Source organism: Palaemon carinicauda, chromosome 3 (assembly GCF_036898095.1).
Source record: "Palaemon carinicauda isolate YSFRI2023 chromosome 3, ASM3689809v2, whole genome shotgun sequence".
NCBI lineage: Eukaryota > Metazoa > Arthropoda > Malacostraca > Decapoda > Palaemonidae > Palaemon > Palaemon carinicauda.
In genome coordinates this window covers 177,791,257-177,812,053 of record NC_090727.1, presented here as the reverse complement: position 1 = coordinate 177,812,053, position 20,797 = coordinate 177,791,257, and the positions used below count along the sequence as shown (strand labels likewise).

Here is a 20,797-nt window from a genome sequence, read left to right as displayed (position 1 = left end):
AACTTCTACATCAATTAGCAAAATCTATATGGAAAACCAATGATCTAGTTTTTATCTACTGTCAAATAAATTTTTATCAATCAAATGCAAAATATAAACAGTAACAGTAGATACATATCAGGTGTATAATACTTCCATAAATCTTTGCTGGTTAACAGATATAAAATGAATCAAATACAAAAAATGTTTGTCTTTTAAAAGGTAACCACAATGTTCATAGGGCACTTAACATTTATAGGATTGTTAAAGGTTGTTAACACAGCTTATTACTAAGAAATCCCCAGTTCAAAAGTAAGTTTAAAGCTGTTCTTCACTCACTGATATAGTTGAGTAACAGGCTGTTGTTCTAAGCAAAAATCTGAGCCTCTTGAAATTTTCGGTAGACTAAAGATTATCTGAGAATTTACTTTAGATTACCATATGCTAGATAAGAAAAGAGAAATAAGAAACCAAATTTATATATGCAACTCCTTTCGGCAACCGTGAAGGCATAAAAATGTTGCAGAATCCTTCGGTGACAATGAAGGTATGAATGAATTAGTAAATATTTGAAAGGTAAAATCAAAACTAGAAAAAAAGAATATCCTAGTCACCATAAAAACTTTCACTTGACCAATAATCCAAACATGTATACGAAGCATCTACTATTGATATTACAACGTGTTTACCACAGCCAAGATGCTAACAACACTCAAGTTGACTCTTTACTTGGTCAGCTTTAAATGAAAATATCTTTATTCCAAACTCAGATCTAACTCAATACCAATGGGGTGTGTGATTGGAATGATTGGATTTGTGCTATATAACCTGATTCTAGACCTGTGAGGCAATTCAGCACTCAACAAGGGTGTATGTAAGCCTACTTTTTGTACTCTTACTTGAACATAGCATACTAAAGATTCTTACCTGTTTTGTTGCAAGAAAGTTAGCTATCAGCATCTAATGATACTATTTGAGATGCACCCACACATACATGCGTATTCATCTCTTCAGTGGGTTATTCTTGCGGTAAGATGCTTAAGATTACAAAAAAAGGCAGTCTGTTTTGTGACCATACTTCCTTCAAGTTCCTCGGTTTATATTTTTAATGTACATTTTGCTAAAAAGTATGCCTGAAAAAAAAATATATATATATATAAAAGAAAGTGCAACAATACCATCGGAGATTGCTTTGTGACCTCACTGAGCTAGATGTCCTGAGCTTTTGCCCAAATACCATCAATTTACCATAAACAATTGACAATATGAACAAGAGACAATGTATAGTTTTTACATATCAGAAAGCATTACTTACCCATCTATTTCCTAACCTAAAGATGAAAAGTAATGTTCATCAACCGTTATTACTTAATATTAAATTCTTAAACAAAGAGAGATGAAACATGAACCAAGAATAACAAAATTATCGACAACTATCACAATAACCAAAGAAAATGTACTGATGTCTGATCAAATGTTACGACTCAGTTTAGACATCCTTCAATTTGACTCACTTCATACTGCAATGCTGCATCTATAGTACCCTTCCCTGTAAATGTTAACCAGCCACAAAGCTTTACAGGTGATGATTTACTCGTAACCCTCATAAAAAAAAGTTTTACTGATTATAATACAAACATCATGCATGAACAGCCTGAACTTCAAGTGTGATATAAGATAATACTTAATATGAATTTCAAGAGAAGGGCAACAGTGCTCTACTGTACAGTATATGCAAATGATATCGAAAAAAAATAATCATAATAGATGTGATACCTCATAACAAATTTTTCTTTAATGAAAAGCCTGTTTTTTCACAAGTAAGGTGTTCCAGTATCCAGGACATACCTATACTACCAAAATTTTCAGCACCATAAGTAAATTTATGCTATAATATTGCAAACATACCTTACAAAAATATATTTACATAATACCTGTAACTATGATTTTTGGTAGGAATTATATAAATTTTTGAATTGATCCCATAATATAAGATTTACAAAGCTGTGTGGACCAATTCTGAAATATATAGCTGTCCAACCTTTGTAGAATCCCCAAAGACCCTCAGTCTTGAATATCTTCGCAACACAGTCAGCTATGCCATTGTACAGTAATCCACGGCCCTTGCTGTCAAGGCCTGGTGGAAAAGAAGCAAAACCTGCTATAGTCGAAGCACCAAGTAATTTCATATTCACAGATCAACATCAAACACTTCTTATTTCAATGGCTTTATAAATATGAAAAAAAAAATTGTTCAACATTGAATCAAAAATACTTCAGCAATAGTAAGTTTAGGCACTAAAAACAAGCAGCTCCTAAAAATACATACAATACAGCTGAATGACCTGATCCCTGGTTAGACTGACCATGCCATTAAAGAAGACATAAGAGCCTGGCTGGTGAAATGGCAGGACCCCTTGAGGTAGATACTGTACAGTACTTTAGTTCTCTCCAATTTACATATATTTTCTGGTATATCATCCAGATTTCTTTTTCATGTTTATTATGTTTCAGGAATTTTTATATACTTATTTATCCCACAGTACAAAAGTATTTTGGGTGAGTCCCAGAAGTCTAGATGATGGGCCTGAAAATGCTAATATTTGCTATTCACTGATCTTAAAAATTATATTTTCTGAATATCTAGATACCGTAGCTATGTAGGAACTCTATTTGATAAGAGCTTTCACCATGTTTGGGGAGGCTACTTTCTCTGTTCACAAGAATACACACTTGCTCTGTACCAGTTTACAGAAAAATGTTGGCAAAGTCTGCAAAATTATCTGGAAAAAGTAGTACTCAAGTTCTGCTTTTCTGAATATCTTTCATTCCCATTCTTTCATAGTTGTAATAGTTAATTTATGATACAGGTACTAGATTCATCTTTTAACATAATGACTCCTATCATTCTAAAGAGGGCTTACATTTAACCCTCTCCTTGAAGGTATAATGGCATTTAAATGGGACTTCATTTACCGCTAGAGAATTATTGGGTCCTTTGACTGGCCAGACAGTACAAGATTGGATTCCTCTCTCTGGTTATAGCTCATTTTGCCTTGGCATACACATACATCAAATAATATGGCCTATTCTTACCACATTCCCCTCTGTCATACACCTGACTACACTGAAATTACCAAACAATTCTTCTTCACCCAAGGGGTTAACTACTAGCAATGTAATTGTTCAGTGGTTACTTTCCTCTTGGTAAATAGTTCTTCTAGGAGGACACTCCAAAATCAAACCATTGTTCTTTGGTCTTGGGTAGAGCCATAGCACTGGTACCATGGCTTTACACTATCTTGGATTAGAATACTTTTTCTTGGGGTTACACTCATGCATCCTGTTTTATCTATTTTTCTTCCATTTGTTTTTTGAAGTTTTTATAGGTTATATGTGAAGGATCTAATTTAATGTTGTTACTGTTCTTGAAATATCAAAAATTTTAAGTAATTTTTATTTTTCCTAACATACTTACCAAGAACTACTTTCTTAGGAGTTACCAGTAACCTCCTCTCTACCGACCAGAGTTTTGTGTAGTGTACCCCCCACCCCGTTTTCTAAGGAGGCCTACCCCCGACATTAAGAAATGTGCCCCGAGGGTAGGCTTATCATAGGTCGATGTCCGGCCGGGTCAGCCTCATCAGTAAGTTCTATTGGATTAGCACAATGCTTGCAAGGGAAGAGAGGCACTCAGGGAAGGAAGGGAGGGCCATTACCCGAAAGTAGTTCTCGGTAAGTATGTTAGGAAAAATAAAAATTACTTAAAATTTTTGATTTGTTCCAACACGAATACTTACCTCGAACTACTTTCTTAGGAGACTTACACTTTAGGAGGCGGGAGTGCTATTCTGACCCCCTGACCCGGGAAGCGGAGGCCAAGAGGCCCAGGGATAACGGTACCTACTAGAAAATGGATGTGAGGGTAACTACACAAGAGTTCACGTTAGTGTCTAAGTACTCACCCTTTGAAAAACTTCTTCTGATGCTCCTTCCAGTAGCGAAGTCGTGAAGAATGTGTTATCCAATGGTATCAGTTGGTACTCCCCGAAGAGGCTAGGAAGCAACTGGGTAGGAGGAAGGAAACCGCACTTGTGCCTACCGGTTGCTAGCCTTGATTGAGCCTGGGGCTTTTACCGTTACACCGCTTGGAGGGCGGAGATGACTGTTCCAATGGAGAAGCCGTCTAAGGACTTCCTCGAGTAGTCCTTGAGGTAATGGGCAGTAAAGGTTGACTGGTTCGACCAAGTACCTGCTCGCAGGATCTGACCCACTGCCATGTTTTTCTCAAAGGCTAAGGAGGTGCTCAGGCCCCTGATGTCATGAGGTCGGGGGGGCCTGGCACTGCTATGCCTTCTTCCTTGTAGGCTCTGGCAATAACTTGTCTCAACCAGAAGGAAATGGTGTTCTTGGACACTTGTTTCTTATTAATACCTGTGGATACGAAGAGGCTCTTGATGCCTGGGCGGAGATGAGCTGTTCTTTCCAGGTATTTTCTAATTGTCCGTACAGGGCATAATTTCAAATCTTATGCATTGCCCGTCCTAGGGATGGCAGGTATTGAGAAACCTTCGAACTTCGGATCCCAGACTGCTGGGTTCTGAGTCTTAGCCACAAAGAAGGCACGAACTTGAAGGATACTTCTTTCCACCACTTCGAATGAGAAACGTCATATGACAGACCATGGATCTCACCCACTCTCTTAGCGGACGCCAAGGCCAGCAAGAAGACGGCCTTGAGGGTGAGATCTCTGTCCACGATATCCTTCAAAGGTTCAAAGGGGGGACGACACAACATCATCAGGACCTTGGCTAAGTCCCACTGGGGCACCCTACTCGCCTGTGGGGGGCAGGACTGCTCGAAACTCTTGACAAGCATCGCTATGTGTCTCGAGGCCCCCAGGTCGATGCCCTTCAGGAGGAAGACTTGGCCTAGGGCGGCCCGAACTCCTTTTATGGCTGGGATTGACATTCCCACCTTGTCTCTAAGAAACACCAGAAAATCTGCTATGTCTGGGACAGAGGCCTTAAGAAGTTTAATGCGCTTCTCAGAGCACCACTTCGTGAAGGAGGCCCACTTAGCCTGGTAGACCGCGGCTGACGACTTTCTCAGGTATAGAGACATTCTCTTAGCCGTGGATGAAGAATATCCTTCTTTCTTCAGGAGCCGCTCGATAGTCTCCAGGCGTGAAGACGTAGGGAGAGTGGATTGTCGTGGAGCCTGTGAAAATGAGGTTGATGCAGAAGGTCTGACCTGTCGGGCAGAGGCCACGGTGGTTGACTCGTTAGGTCTTTTAGGTCCGCGAACCACTCTCTCTCCGGCCACCAAGGCGCTACCAAAGTCATCTTTAGGTTTCGGGCTGTCCTTACTCTGTTGAGCACTTGCCTTATCAAGGTGAAAGGGGAAAAAGCGTACACATCTAGATTGTCCCACTTGTGCTGAAAGGCGTCTTCTAAGGCTGCTTTCGGGTCTGGCACAGGAGAGCAATATACGGGGAGTTGGGCGTTGAGTTTTGTAGCAAAGAGGTCCATCACCGGGGAACCCCAACGTTGGATGATGAGCTTGGCTACTTCCGGAAGAAGGGACCATTCTGTCCCTACTATCTGGCCCACTCTGCTGAGGCCGTCGGCCAGTACGTTTTTTCCCGGGAATGAACCTTGCTAACAACACCACTTGGTTCTCTTCTGCCCAATCTAGAATTTCTATGGTGAGATCACACAACTCCTTCGACTTCAAGCCTCCTTGTTTCTTTATGTATGCCACTACCGTGGTGTTGTCGCACATCAACGCCACGGTGTTTCCCTTTAGTAGACTCGCGAAGTGTAGGCAAGCCTTCTGGACTGCCTTCAACTCCAGGACATTGATGTGGAGTTCTTTCTCCCCGTCCAACCAGGTCCCTCGTGCTGTTTCGTCGAGGAGATGGGCTCCCCACCCTTGGTTGGAGGCGTCTGTGAAGAGTAGTAACTCGGGGGGATCGCTCCCGAAGGGCATCCCCTTGAGTGAGTTCGACCGGCAATGCCAACATTCCAGGGAGGGTCTCGTGTTTGGTAGGACTGGGATTAGAACTTGTCGTGAGTTCAGTTGGCACCAGAGGTTCTTCAGGTTCCATTGTATGGCTCTGAGCTTTACCCTCCCTTGGGGAACTAGTTTCTCCAATAAGACCAGGTGACCTATCAGCTTCTGCCAGTCTTTCGCTCTCCTGGGACGCTCTGACAGGAACGACTGAATGATATTCATGAGGTTTCCTATTCTGTCCTCCGAAGGGAAGGCTTTTCCCAGAATGGTATCTAATGTCATCCCCAAGTAGTTCATTCTGGTGGATGGGGATAGGTTTGACTTTTTCGGGTTGATTACGATGCCCAGATCCTTGCAAAACTGGAGGAGTTTCATCCCTTGTTCCTCCAAGAGGCCCTTTGAGGCGGAAAGAAGCAACCAGTCGTCCAGGTATCGGATGAGGCGAATGCCTCGTTCGTGAGCCCACACTGAGACAGTCGTGAAGACTCTCGTGAACACCTGGGGCGCTGTTGACAGTCCGAAGCAAAGGGTCCTGAATTACAGGATCTGGGAACCCCATTTCACCCGGAGGAACTTTCGACTCGAGGGGTGGACCGGAATTTGGAAGTATGCGTCCTTAAGGTCTATGGTCATCAGGTAATCTTTCTCCCTCAAGGACAGTAGGACTGACTTCGGAGTGTCCATTTTGAAGTCCGTCTTCTTGATGAATTTGTTGAGAGCTGACAGATCTATAACCGGTCTCCACCCCCCCGTCGCTTTTTCTACCAGGAACAGACGACTGTAGAAACCTGGCCCTGGGAGAAGAACTTCTTCCATGGTGCCCTTCTCTAACATGGAGGACACCTCCTCTTGAAGGGCGGTCCTCTTTAACGGGTCTCTGGGAGCCAGCCATTCCGCCCGGCTGGCCGGGATAAGAGGGGGTGGTTCTGTTAAGAACGGAAGTCTGTAGCCCTCCTTTAGTACGGACACTGTCCAAGGCTCTGCTCCGTGAGCCTTCCATGATTGCCAATGAAGTCTGAGGCATCCCACAACCCGAGGCTTGGGCGGGGATAGGGGGCCTCCCACTCTATCTTCTTCTGGAGGAGCGGCCTGATCGGCCTCTCCTAGAGGCAGAGTAACCCGACCTGAAGGAGCTTGAAGGCGCTGGAGCTCCCCTGCGGGGGGGGCTGAGGCGTTGCGGACCAGGAGGAAGAGGGAGCCTCTCTCCTCGTAGTGCTGGGAGAGGCTTGGGAAGTCGCGGCACTATCCGAGACGGACCTCTTGTAGGGCGGTCTTCTAGAAGGCGTAGGTCTGGGGTTGTTAGACTCCTCCTTCTTCGAGACCTTCTCCATGATGGCCTCTAGTTCCTCCAGGGGAAACAAGGACTCTCCCCACAAGGGTAAGCTCCGTATGGCCCGCGCTTCCCTATCTGGTACCTTCCGGGACACCTTCGTCAGTACGGTGTCTCTCTTACGGAGTACCCAGTTAGCCGTCAGGGCGAGCGACTGGTAAGTTAAAAATTTAAGGGTTTTACCCCCGGAGGTAATAAGGTCTCTCAGGAGGCCTTGCTGGTCAGGGTCCGCGGGGTCGAACGAGGCTTGTACCCCTACCAAAGTGGAAGCCCACCAGTCCAGCCAAGAGGAGACGTTCACTAAATCTCTCGACATTTCCTCCATCATGGAGGCCTCTGCTGGCGAGAAACAGACCGGGGCCGAAGAGGCCCTATCGTCAGAGACGCCCTGACTCAGGATGTCGATGGAAGACTCCACCTTACAGGGGCCTGGGCGACGTCCCTCTGGCACATATACTTTGCCTTGGGTTCTGAGGCCCTGTAGCAATTTTGAGGAACTCTGGGTTTTGGGGGCTTCGGCATTACTAGCCACCACCTTGTCCACATACTCCTGCCCTAGGACCAGATCTCGGGCTAGAGGAAGCGCTAGAGACGTCTTAGGTTGGGTAGGGGTCTGCATAATTCTTAATAGGCTTGACCTCCAGTAATCCTCGTCTGTAGCTGTAGGTTCCTCGATTTTGTGGTGTCTTCTGATAAGGCCAACCACCCTCCTATAGGCCGAGTCCTCCGTTGGTGAACCCTCCCTTCCGTCAGCCGAGGTCTCGGCTTGGGGCCGGGGAGCTGGGTTACCGGGCACGCCGACTGGACGTCTAGCTCTTGGTGCCAGGTGCGCCGTCCTACCGAGGTACTGGATTTCATCTGCAGGGACGTCCGCACCAGGGGCCTGGGTTAACGCAGGCATCGCTGGTTCAGCGGGAACTCTCGTCCGCCCAAGGGCTCTGGGTGCAGAGGACGCGGTTCCCGTGGGCTGACCCGACAGCGGGAACCGTTCCTTCTGACCCGAAGGCCGCACCAGCTGGGCTGGTTCGGCCAGTCTGCCCGACAAGAAGCGCGTTTCCCCCCGCTGGGCGGGGTGAACCGGAGGCTTCGAGGACTTATGCCTTCTTGTAGAGTCCTTCCTGCGAGCTAGGTCGCGAGGGTCAAGGTCGTGTTTTGAGGACGGCATCCTTGGCGAACACTCTCTGGACCGGCGGTCCGGGGAACAAAGCACCTTTGAGTCCCGGGGTACGAAGACCCAGTCGCCATCAGGAGACCTACTCCTCCTATACTTACGCCCTGGGGAGCGGGAGCGCTTGCTACTATACCGGGAGTGCGACCTCGAACGGGAACGCTTGCTCCTGGACCGCTCCCTCCGACGACGGTGTTTTACCCTGACTTCCTCCTCCGACGAGAAATAAACATCCGACGAACCCGACGACACTGTGCTTATTGCATGTCGGCTGGTAGCGGAGACTGCGGGGGACTTCTTCGCACGTTGAGTGCCCGAGGTCGACGGCTGGAAGAAATCTTCGGGGACTTCCGTGAGGGGGCCGGGAACGATTCAAACCGCTCCATGCCAGGGAGCCAGGGGTCCAGGGCCACTTCCATCCTTAAGGGTGACCTACCCGGCGTCTTCGGAAGCCTCCAACCGAAGGCATCATTACCCGAAGGTCGTAACTTCTTCTGGTTGTCTCCGCCTAACGAAGACCCAGAACCACAGGCCCACGAGGGCAGCGAAGACACAGACACTGCGTTACTACCCCACAAGGGGTCATTGGAGGACGCGTGCCCCCCGAGCACAAGGGCCGACTCTCCGGACGCACTACTGGGTTCTTCACTAGCCCTAGAAGGGCCCGCAATCGGCACTGCACTTTCACTAGGTTCCTGGGGAAGGTCGCCTTGTTCCCTCTCTACGACAGACTTACCTCGTCCCCTACTCTGTGTAGGGGACGGCGAAACAGAGGCCCCGTCGGACCGCTCACTGGGTGATGGTAGCCGCGAAGTAACACTAGCTTTTCTGGAGGAACTTTTCGCCGATTTTCTCTTTTTCGTACCGTACCGTACCCACTGGATATCGCTCCAGTCTACACACTCGGGGCACGTATCTGCTGACGAACAAACCCTTCCCCTACAGGAGGAGCAAAGGGAGTGAGGATCCACTTCAGGCTTGGAGAGGAACGCTCCACACACGATTTACCGGCTCTAGGCCCCGGACAACGGCGGATTTGCTCCATAATGTACACAACGCAAGAGTCTTGGCAACAAACTTAGGGAAGTTGCTGAATCTTACCTCTCCTCATCCCCTTGAATGGGCGATACAGATCAGCCTGCCGTCACCTGTCCCCTGATAAGTTCTGCCTTCAATAAAAGGTGACGAGAGAACGAGGTGTGTGTGAGCGGGGTAGCCAGCTATAACCCCCATCCGGCCCCAACTAATTAGTGGTAGGGTAGTTACACCTCACTAAAAGTCTTATGGATAGTCTTCCAGCTTTGCTGAAAGTATAATCCCTACAAATAGCACCAGGTTTATATTGTTAGGAAAAATAAAAATTACTTTCAAATTTGTCATATCTAGTAAAATTTCTCTTGCTTCTTTCTAGGGGCACTTTAATACCAGTGTTGACTTTGTAAAAGCATGAATGATTGTATTTTGCATTCACATGAAGACTCAATAAGGTAACTCAACACGAGTTTTGAGAATTCCTAGTGCTGGCTAATGAAATGCTTAGGAATTAAGTCCCACACTTCATTATATTCAATGTAGTATATCTACTTAAGGAAAAAGGATATTAGACCTTCCAAGCATAGATTTTCAATATCCATTTTAATGCCACTGTTGCAAAAGGAGAAACTTATAACGGAGTTTGTATTTTTCCTAACATACAAACCCTCATTCTTTACTATAGGAGATATTCTAGCGCAAGCTGGAAAATACGGCAGAAAAACCTTAACAAGGTCGTTAACGACTGGGCAGGTAATTACCCACCTGTTAGTGGTGGGGGGACCGCCAGTCGGTAGCTGCTGTTTACCTTCAATTGTATTCTAGCTAGGACTATCCTTGGGGGCAGTGATGGAGGGAAGATTTGGGTAAAGAGTTCGGGTTTGTATGTTAGGAAAAATACAAACTCTGTTTTAAGTTTGTCATTTCTTCTTACACTTGATACAAACCCTCATTCTTTACTATAAGAGACTTAGTTTTGAGGCCAGGGTGGCCAAGGAGTTTCCTATTCCTAGGGAAGATAGTCCTCAGACTAGACTTTTGAAGCAACAATCTTCCGTTAATCTTCTTTCTTTGTAGATCCCCATAATCTCAGCACGACTGAAGGTAATGGCAAAGACCGTTGACGAGAGTCGGAAGACTCTCTGTCATAAGAGTAAAACTCTTGATGATGATGGTCGCGCGCATAGCGCTAATTGCGTGTGCACGCGGACACTCTGTGCTAATTGTTACGAGAGCGCAACGACTCAGTGTAACTGAAACTCAAAGGTTCCAAGTCGTGTGAACTCAAAAGTCCAGCGCAACAGAGGCCTGAAGGACTCCTAAGGTCATGAGAACCCGTAGGATCAACATGACGAGCGTTCAAAGGCTCTCGATCACGCCCGCCGAAAGGGTGATCGTCACGAGACCCCGAGGGGTCAACGTGAGAAGAACCTGTAGGTTCAAAAAGACGTCTCCTTACAGCACGAGGGGGAGAACGTCAGGGATGAAGATAACTCCTCCGCAGGGTAGATTTATTCTCCCGAAGGAGAACATCGCTTAAGACAAGGCTCTCGCTCCACCCCTGGAGGAGAACCAAAAGCGTAAGGGGGAGGAGCGTGGATCAGCAAACTCCTACAAGTTTTCTCTTGTGAATGGGAGGAAGGTTCTCCCAGAGGAGATTGCCTAAAATAAGCTTTCTCCCTGCTGTATGGGGAAAAGCATAGGCGTAATAACCTCTCTCTCGCAAACGAGGGAGAAGCCCTTCCGAAGGAGGATATTGCCTAAGGCAAGATTTCTCCCCACTCTATGGGAAAAAGTGTAGGCGTACTAATTTCTCTCTCGCGAACGAGGGAGACGTCCTCCCGAAGGAGGACATCGCCTAAGACAAGCTTTCTCCCAGTTCTATGGGAAAAAAAGCATAGGCGTAATAATCTCGAAGTTCTCCCGGAGGAGGACATCGCCTAAGACAAGTTTTCTCCCAGTTTTATGGAAAAAATGTAGGCGTATTAATCTCCTTCTCGTGAACGAGAGAGAAGTTCTCCCGAAGGAGGAGATCGCCTATGACAAGCTCTCTCCCAGTTCTATGGGAAAAAAGCAAAGGCGTAATAATCTCTCTCTCGCGAACGAGAGAGAAGTTCTCCCGAAGGAAGACATCGCCTAAGACAAGTTTTCTCTCAGTTTTATGGAAAAATCATAGGCGTAATAATCTCCTTCTCGTGAACGAGAGAGAAGTCCTCCCGAAGGAGGACATCGCCTGAGCCAAGCTTTCTCCCAGCTCTTATGGGAAAAAAGTGTAGGCGTAATAATCTCTCGCGAACAAGGGAGAAGTTCCCCTCGAAGGAGGAATGAGCCTTAGACTTGCTTTTTCCCCACCTCTAGGGGAGAAAGCACAGTCTTCGGGGACGAGATAGCTGAGGTAAAACTCGTTGAGCTGTTCGCAACTCTTCACAAAGGAGGGAAGGTTGCTGAATGGCTGAAGTGGGGAAGCTCTCCCTCGGAAGGGGGGGGGGTGACTCTCTCACGCAGCCCAATTCCAAGGAAGGTTATCACTCCCTCGTAAGGTGAGGCTCTCTAACCCCTGGAGGCGAACCTCCTGGCAGCAATCTATGTTTCCCAACAACAAGTTGATCAAGTTGCAGGTTGACAACGAGTGCTACCTCGTAACATAGGCAGCTCATGAACTACCACATGAAGCGCAGGATAACAAACAGAGCGGCCGAAGTCATCGGCATTGTGTTCTACGTCGCTGCTATCTGGGTGTTTTCTTTTAGCCTCTCTAACACGTTTCCCCTTTTCCTTCTACTCTCAACCGAAGAGAAGAAGGGCCGAAACCCTGCATCTTCTTCCAAGGTTTCCGAGAGACTCGTAATCCTTAACTCATTAGGAAGTAAAGGAACTGGGGAGGTTGTCCTGTCTGAAACACAAGAGCGAGGGATTGACCCAGCGAGTGTATGACCGGAGATTTGCGTGTGTAGCGCTAACTGCGTGCGAACACCTTGAGTGACGGGAGTCTGAAGACTCTGCCTTAAGAGTAAAACTCTTGATGGTCATGGGTGCAGTGTTGGTTGAGCGTACGAGAACACTCCGGGCGACAAGAGTCAGAAGACTCTCTGTCATAAGAGTAAAACTCTTGGTGACTTATTTCACGAGAACCCGAAGGTTCAGCATGATCGTGTGTGCCCCTAGAAGTTATGTTGCAAGAACCCGAAGGGCCAGAGCAACGGGAAACGGAAGTTTCCCTTGTCACGAGACACCGAAGTGTCAGCCTGACTAAATGCACAAGAACCCGATGTTTCAGCAACTTGAGTTGCGAGAAAACGAAGGGATAGCGCACCGGGAAACCGAAGTTTCCTTGTCACGAGACCCTAGAGGGTCAAAAATCAAGAAGTCGATGGCGAGAGCGATCTTCTCTGAAGATAAGGAGTGAAAACAAGGAGAAGCGCTCTTTCTGACTTTTCTAGAGCGAACGGAAACCCTCAAACTATCATACGAAGAAAAGGGTTCGAGGTCAGGACGTGCTTTGCCCTTGGCCGCACTCCTGGCTTCTTAGATGATCCCTCGCAAGAGAAAGACGACAGCGAGGCAGAACGATGACGAGAGGGAGCACTCTTCTTAGGTTTGTGCCAAGAGCGCTTATAGTCTCGAGGAGAGACAGAAGGCGAGGAAGAGCGAGAACGTTGATGTCTCTTCCTATATCGCCTGTTTCTTCAGCGAGAACATCTAGGTGAAGGCGCGCTAGCTCTCCTTTTCCTCTTCTCTCTCTCCCTCCTGACCTCCGAAGAGGGCGATGACGAGGAGGAGGCGCTCTTCTTATGTTTGTGACAAGAGCGCTTATATTCTTGCGGCGAGACATCTCGTGAAGAGATAGAAGAGGAGGAAGAGCGAGAACGATGATGTCTCTTCCTATGTCACCTGTATCTCCGGCGAGAACGTCTGGTCGAAGGAGAGCGAGCTCTCCTTTTCCTCTTCTCTCTCTCCCTCCTAGCCTCAAAATAGGGCGAGGACGATGAAGATGAGGAGGAGGAGGAGGTACTGCAATGTTTGCGTTCGCGACGTTGTAATTTATAGATGTGCAACGAAGTGCGAAGTAGGCGCCGCAGGAACTGAAGTTACTATATCCACTAAAACTTTCGTGGGCGCCGACTGAGTTGATGGGAGGTAGGTGTGGTCCAGAACTCCCGAGGGTTTCAAAACAGAATGGACCTGAGGCACTACCTTGCCCGCGAAGAACTGGTTCCAAACTTCCTCCGAAGGGGAACCAGGAAGTCCAAGGGCAGGCCATACAGCTCGTACATGATCTGGAATGGAAGCAGTAACAGAGTCATTCCCGGTGGCGGAAACTATTGCCCCACTGGGGGAGGCAACGTGATCCACCTGACAAAGAGGAATGGGGGTTGAATCAATGGTGCCAATCTTCCTCGACTTCCCCCCGGAGGGAGGCAGGCAAGGAAGAGAGGAAGAGTCTGAAGGGAGAGATCGAGAGGCCGAAGAAGAGGTTCGTGACTCCTTACCTTTGACGGCGATCCTTGAGGTAAAGGGTCCTTCTAGGACTTCCTATTCTACCTCTCTCAAACTTCTCTCACTGAGAGGGTGACCACTTCTATATACTTGGCAGGGTGAGCCTTCAGAACACCTATGACCTCTGTACCCAGGCCATAGGGAAAGAGGATCCACCTCCAACGGCGACATAAAGGTGCCCAGAACACTTCCTCATAATAGAGGACATCACATCTAACAAAGAAAAAGAAAAAGGATTAATAAAAAACCAAAAAAGAAAGGCTAGTCTGCCAGTCAAATAAAAGCAGGAGCAGCGGTGTTACTACTGGGACGGCTAGAATTCGATTGGAGGTAAACAGCAGCTACCGACCGGCGGTCTCCCCCACCACTAACAGGTGGGTAATTACCCGCCCGGTTGTTAACGACCTTGTTAAGGTTTTTCTGCCGTATTTTCCAGCTCGCGCTAGAATATCTCCTATAGTAAAGAATGAGGGTTTGCATCAAGTGTAGGAACAAATAATCAGGATGATATACTGTACACTAGTGACCATACCATACCTTGTTTTTAATCTCTATTTCTCTCTAAAAAAAGGTTGACAGGTTTATACAAGAAACAAAATTAATACAAAAACATTTGTATAACCAAAATTTGATATCTGAATGTTTCCTTATCTGAGGATAGCAAAACTTTCCTCTAAATCAATTCTTGGGCATTTAGTCATTTGATAACAAAACATGCCAAAGTTAAAACTTTAATTTAGGTATTGCATACCATATGAATAAAGAGATAATTCAAAAGAAATACCTGTGACCAATTTCTAGTTTAATGTATTTGTTTTCCAGAAAAATAAGAGGACTACAAATGTAAAAATCTTTTCTCTTGTTTACATATTTGTAAACTAACCAACATTTCTTACCTTGATTATATATACGAGTAGATATAACATCAAAAGGGCTCATGCACAATGCTATGACTAAGCCGCTTGCCATAGCTCCAGTAAAGGTACTTTGCCAACTGTCTCTGGGGTATAACTGGAAATCACAGAACAGGGAATAATTAGCCATGTCGTCATCATAAACGATTCAAGTCAACCTTATCCTTTACAAGTTTAGATGATGGAAAGAGCTTTCTCCTCGCTCCTCTGTTCTATAATGTGTCTTTGTATCATAAAATAAACTCTTCATTTTACTTGGGTCCATTTATAACAAACTTATGTACTAGAAGACAAAAAAAAAAAAAAAATAAATAAATAAACTTTGTATATTGATGAAGATAGAAACATTTGACCTGAGGTTTGGAACTACAGAACTATATTATTAATGAGTTTTGGTTTAATTTGTTGACCATTACAAAACGTAAAATCCAACTGAACCGCCAACATCAATTTTCTTTCTATTAAATGCGAGAAAGCACTTGGCACCTTTTTACTTTAGGTTGACTTAGAGCTTCAGATTAATTTGATGTTTTTCTGTATTAGCATAATTAGGTTTCCTTGGAATCTGCAACACCTATACATAGCTCCTTCGACTAAACTTTAATTCTGTATAAGCTAATTCTAAATATTTAGGCAAATATAAATTACACAGTTCCAGTTACAGACATAGCAAGGGATTTATTTCCTTACCGGTGATATTTCTATGAAGCAGAATTAAGACTTATTATAAAAAAAGTTGATACTTGTGAATTATATAATTTTTTTAGCTTGTGCTATAAAACAAGACACCTTTTTCATTCTAACAAGAGTAAAATCTCCGACTTTCTTCCCATCGAAATATATCTGTGAAACAAAATTTTGGTATGGCACCTTTTTTTGACATGAAGGTCATGGTCACAAAGGCACTATGTTGGTGTCAACTGGAAGAACTTAAATAAAGGAATATGCATGCCAAATATAAAAGCTTGAATCCCTTATATTTGTACTGTAGTTAAAAGTGCATGGCCTAGATTATACAGTTGTGTAATAAAAATTAAAATTTCACCTTTTGGTTAAGTCTTTGCAGAATAATAAAATATATCAAGTACAGGCTATTAGATAGAACAGATGGAAAATCTTCCATTTTAAGAGACTGACATTTTTATCTTGTGCAAATGCATGTGTTATAATCTGCCATGATTATAACACATGCATTTGCACAAGATATTTGACTAACATATCTAGAATCATGTGGGAGGAGTTGTAATGACAAAGATGAGCATGAGATATATAAAAGAAAAGAATAGTAACTCCTAAATTTATCAATGGATAACAGTTTTGGCATGATTACATGTACTCATGCCAATGAACTTCTCTTCAATAAGGGGAATTGCAAAACCATGTTACAGCAATTAGAATGGGTTATAGTATAAAATATTTGGTAAAATGACAAATTCGAAGATAATTTGTATTTTTCCTAACCATACATACCTTAGCTATTTACAGAGGGTTTACCTTTTAGCGCAGCTGAAATGGCGAGCCATTAGAATTAAACGAGGGTGTATTACCCCCGCGCTAGTTAGCGGGGGGGTGGGGGGGGGTGGTAGCTAGCTACCCCTCCCCCCCTCACACACAGATGAATGCTCACTTTCACTTAGAGGTAGGACTTGTCTTGGGGGACAGGGCTGGCGGGCAAATATGTGTAATAGCTAAGGTTTGTATGGTTAGGAAAAATACAAATTATCTTCGAATTTGTCATTTGTTCCGTAACCGAAATACAAACCACGCTATTTACAGAGGGTGACTTACCCCTTAGGTAGGGTGGAAAGTCCCCAGCCATACTGGCTTTGGCTTTACCCGGGGACTCAGAATCCGAGTGAGCCGCACTCGAGAAAAGGAGTCCCTGCACGTCACAAGTTCCTTGCTCCGCAAGGAACCATGTGGCCTACGTAAGCTTGTGTGTGAAGGAAGAAGTGTGACCCGTCCTAGGCAATTGACCTGGAGTTCCAGAAGGAACTCTGGGTTAGGACGTTCCCAATACCACCTCGTCAGGGTATGGGGGACGCGACAGTATTGACTCAATACTCGGAACACAAGGAAGCATGGTTTACCTGCAGAGGTTCGAGGTCAGCTATGCAGAGACCAGGAGGCTGCTTCCCCGTAGAGGGGATGATGAAGAAAGAAATAAGAGCCAGACATACTTCTTTCGTTCATGCAGACTAAAACCTGATAACAATGCCCTCAACCTTCTGCTACCTGTCCAAAAAGGAGCCTGAGGTTAGACCAGCTGTTGTGTAGCCACCACAGAGCGATAGAAAACGTATCGAGACTCCTGTGGGTCACGCCCTGCAGGAAGCGGGCTGCGAAGGTCATTAGACGCTTCCAGACTCCAGCTTGTAGCACCTGCGTCACAGAGTAGTATTACTCGAAGGCGAGGGACGTTGCGATGTATCCAACATCGTGCTGTAGGGCGACGTGACGGGGGAGGGTCTGGAGACAGGTCGAGATGAATGTCCTTGAGTCCGGGCTGAAGAGGTATACTGGTGACTCTCCCCCGTGTCCTCCTTGTGCTTCCAAATCGGCTGCAACTGAGGACAAACTGCAGCTGTTCCCAGCGCTAACCTCTCGATTCCTTTACTGGCAAGAAAGAGAAGGTCTTGGGACATCAGATACAGAATGGAGACTCGAAATCTTGAATGAATTGGACCGAAGGGCCGGGACCCCCAGATTCTGAGTCTAGCCAACAACTCAGGAGCGAACCTGAATGTTGCCTTCCCCTCTTCCTTAGAAAGGGGGGAGTCGTAAGAGACCAAGAAGATTGCTTACACACTGGCCGTGGCCAAAGTGAGCAGGAGACCCAAGGCGGAATACAATCCGAGGCCTGTCGTAAAGGGTCTTGAGAAGATCTCTTAAAGGACTAAAGGTCCGAGCCATGCTCCAAGTTGGAGGTCTTCCTCCGACTAGGGCAGGGACGATCGTAGCTTCGCATGAGCGAGGATAGATCCAGCGGGCAGGAAAAAGTTATTCCTTTAAGCCTGAAGGTCAGGGAAAGGCTGAGCGACAGGCTTCATTGCCGAGAGCGGAAAGGAGTTTCCTCCCGCCGAAAGGCAATAAGACCGTTATTGCTGGAGAAGAGGCCTCAAGGGAAGAGGTATATCTCCCACGGCACCAACCACCTTAGACTCTTCACTTTGCCTGGAAGACCCCTGTGGATGACTATCGCAGATGACGCGACCTCCGTACTGCGACTGTAGCGGGTTGTCTCTTCTTGAGGAGGAGGCGTAGTGTCTCCAGGCATGAAGGCGAAGCGACGCCCCGGTTTGGGAGAGATGCCGCAGTGTGGTTGCTTGAGTAGTCTGCGCCGTGGGAGAAGCTCTCCCGGGAGTTCCGTCAGGGGAAGCAGAGGGTCCAGAAACCGTTCTGCGCATAGTCCCAGTGGAGCTCTCCCATTGAAAGGTTGACAGACAACCTGGTCTTGTTGAGACCCATTGTCCACAGACAAAAAGGAGGGAAGACGCAGGCGTCGAAGTTGTCCCACCATCACCGGAATGCATCTTGCCAGAGTCTCGGGGTCTGAGACTGGGGGGAAGAACAGCGGAAGCTTGAGGTTCCAAGCTGTCGCGATCAGGTCCCCCAGACCAGTACTTGCTGGTTACCCAAGGTCAAAGACCCCCAGGTACACTCTCTCTACGAGGCTCTGCTCGGATAGTCGGAGAGAACATTCCCCTGCCTGGAATGAGAGAGCCGATGGTGGTATTGAGAGAATCTCAATCATCCCGGTATCTCTACTGCAAGATGTGAAGGTGTGAAAATGCGTCCCCTGCTGGTTAGAATACGCCAGAATCATGAAGTCGACGCGCACGGGGCGACTCGGCAGGAGCTGTAGGATCTGTAGAGGGGCCAGACTAAGGCCCCTAAGCCTGCCTGAATGATGGAGAGGTATCCTTCAGGTCTTGACCATAGTCCTGGACCGGAACATGCCCCCACCCCCCCCTTTCCTTTGACGAGTCCGAGAACAGCATCAAGAATGTGAGGAAAGGACGAGAATATCCACTACCATCAAGAGGCTCCATAGGTCAACACCCATTGCAGGTCTAATAGTTCCGCTGGTCCCATAGGGGCCAGGAAGTCCGGTTAAACATTGCCTGAAGCCACCGGAACTTGGACCGCCCCACATGGAACTTATCCTGAGGCGACCGTTCGGACTATAGACGGGTCAATGAGGAAAGGAGAACTAGGAAACGTTCCAAGGTAGGGCTGAAAGCTCTGCTTGACTGAGAACAGGTACTGCGACTCTCCTCAGTCTTGCCACAGTCAACTGAAAGGAAGGCTCGGAGGATGTGGTAACAGAATCTGGCGTCCCCAGGTGGTCACCCATCCAAGTACCGACCAGAACCGACGTTGCTTAACCTCGCTGGACGGACGAGAAGCGGGGTTTCCAACGTGGTAAGGCCGTTGACTCAATATCATGGCCAGATACTCCAGATGTTGAGGCAGAGGAAGAGAAGGCTCCAAGCAAAATACCATGAGCCCACACTCATGGTAAGCATCCGGAAACTTGTCTCGGCGCTGAAGATGGTCGAACCCGAGCCTACCGGAGTTGACCAGCCCTCCAAACAGCAGAGGAGGCGGAAGCCTGCACCTGAGCGGCCAAGAGGAAGGCAGGGAGAGTTCTCTGGGGAAACAAACCTGTATGCCACGGCGGGATAGCCACACTGCATCAAAAGCAGGAATACTTGCAGTCTAGGCTGAATTCGACGAGCTCCCTGGAAGATGGATGGAATGGAAACTGAAAGTACCCGTCCTTCCGATCCAGGGTTTAAGGAGTCCTGTCGCCTCGTTACCAGTCTGATCGATTCTGCTGGTCTACGCTGGCCGAAGTTTGTTCGACAAACTTGATCAGGGCTGAGAGGTCGACTATGGACATCCCCTCTTAGATCCTTCCTTACAAGAAAGGATCGACTGAAGAGGCCGGGGGTGAAGCCGTCGATGATCTTAAGGAAGACCTTCGCCTAAGGTATGGATCATTCTGCCCAACCGGGCAACTCTTGCTGACGCTATGGCATAGAGGTTCAGAGACACTGAATTCGCTGACAGAGACGGCAGGCGCGATATCCTTGGCTGATCACAGAGATTGTGCGGGAATGGGCATCGGGAAGCTGTCATTCGGATGAGTAACCTTAAGCATCCTCCCAGCGAAAAACCTGCAATCCTAGAGTTCGTGAACTCTGCCGCTCCTTTTAGGACTATGCCCCCCCGGGGGAGCCTCCCGTGCCATCTGTTCCTGACAGGAGGAAACTGCAATTGGACACCTTGTCCCAGTTGTCGTAGCCGATAACTTAGGCCGACGTGGTTGAAAGAAAAGGGCGCTGGAGCCCTGCAGAGTCTGGAAGAAAGCGCCTTGGAGGAGTGAAAACGGAAGTCGATTTCCTCCGCACAGCCGCTGCCTAAGTCTCTGTCCTTGGGCACAAACAAACTCTTCTCAAGGATGGAAGGGTGTCTGAGGTCGTCGACCTCCACAGATGAGACACCCGAAGGAAGCCCTCAGTCAGCGCGTCCAGATGGTACAACATCGAGCTTGTCCGCAAGTTAGATACTTAACGACGAAAGGCCAAGGTGCCTGAGCTCGAGAGGAGGAAAGTACCCATGATCTTCCTGAAGCTTCCTTGAACCAAACCTCGGGCCGTAACCGAGGAGGGAAAGGACCTGGTAAGCTCCCAGAGGAAGGGGTAAGCAGTCACCCCTTGTCCGATGGAGAAATCTCGAACGGAAAGCCCCCCCGCCAAAAATCCTTCCAGGGAATGACGGGGAAGGGCTAACCCAGGTTCAGGAAAGAGGAGTGTTGCTCAGATCTCCCTGAAGTTTCTCCTATTCTTGCAAGTG

General features: G+C 47.0%; 1 protein-coding gene and 1 pseudogene across 5 annotated transcripts in view; both read right to left on the bottom strand.

Annotated features, from left to right (window-relative positions):
• Positions 1-253: 253 nt before the first annotated feature.
• LOC137638795 (solute carrier family 25 member 35-like) overlaps positions 254-20,797 on the bottom strand; it is a 52,002-nt gene continuing 31,458 nt past the window's right edge. For 2 of the 5 annotated variants that reach the window (XM_068371165.1, XM_068371163.1), the window contains exons 6-7: positions 14,918-15,032; positions 1,743-2,116 (exon numbers count right to left, since the gene is read on the bottom strand). In XM_068371165.1, coding sequence (XP_068227266.1) covers positions 1,920-2,116; positions 14,918-15,032 — 312 coding nt within the window. In that variant the 3' untranslated portion in view covers positions 1,743-1,919. Of the gene's footprint in view, positions 1,113-1,742; positions 2,117-14,917; positions 15,033-20,797 lie in introns of those variants that run through there. The other 3 variants (XM_068371164.1, XM_068371166.1, XM_068371167.1) reach the window with 3 other exon arrangements.
• Positions 19,256-19,374, bottom strand: LOC137638930 (5S ribosomal RNA; annotated as a pseudogene).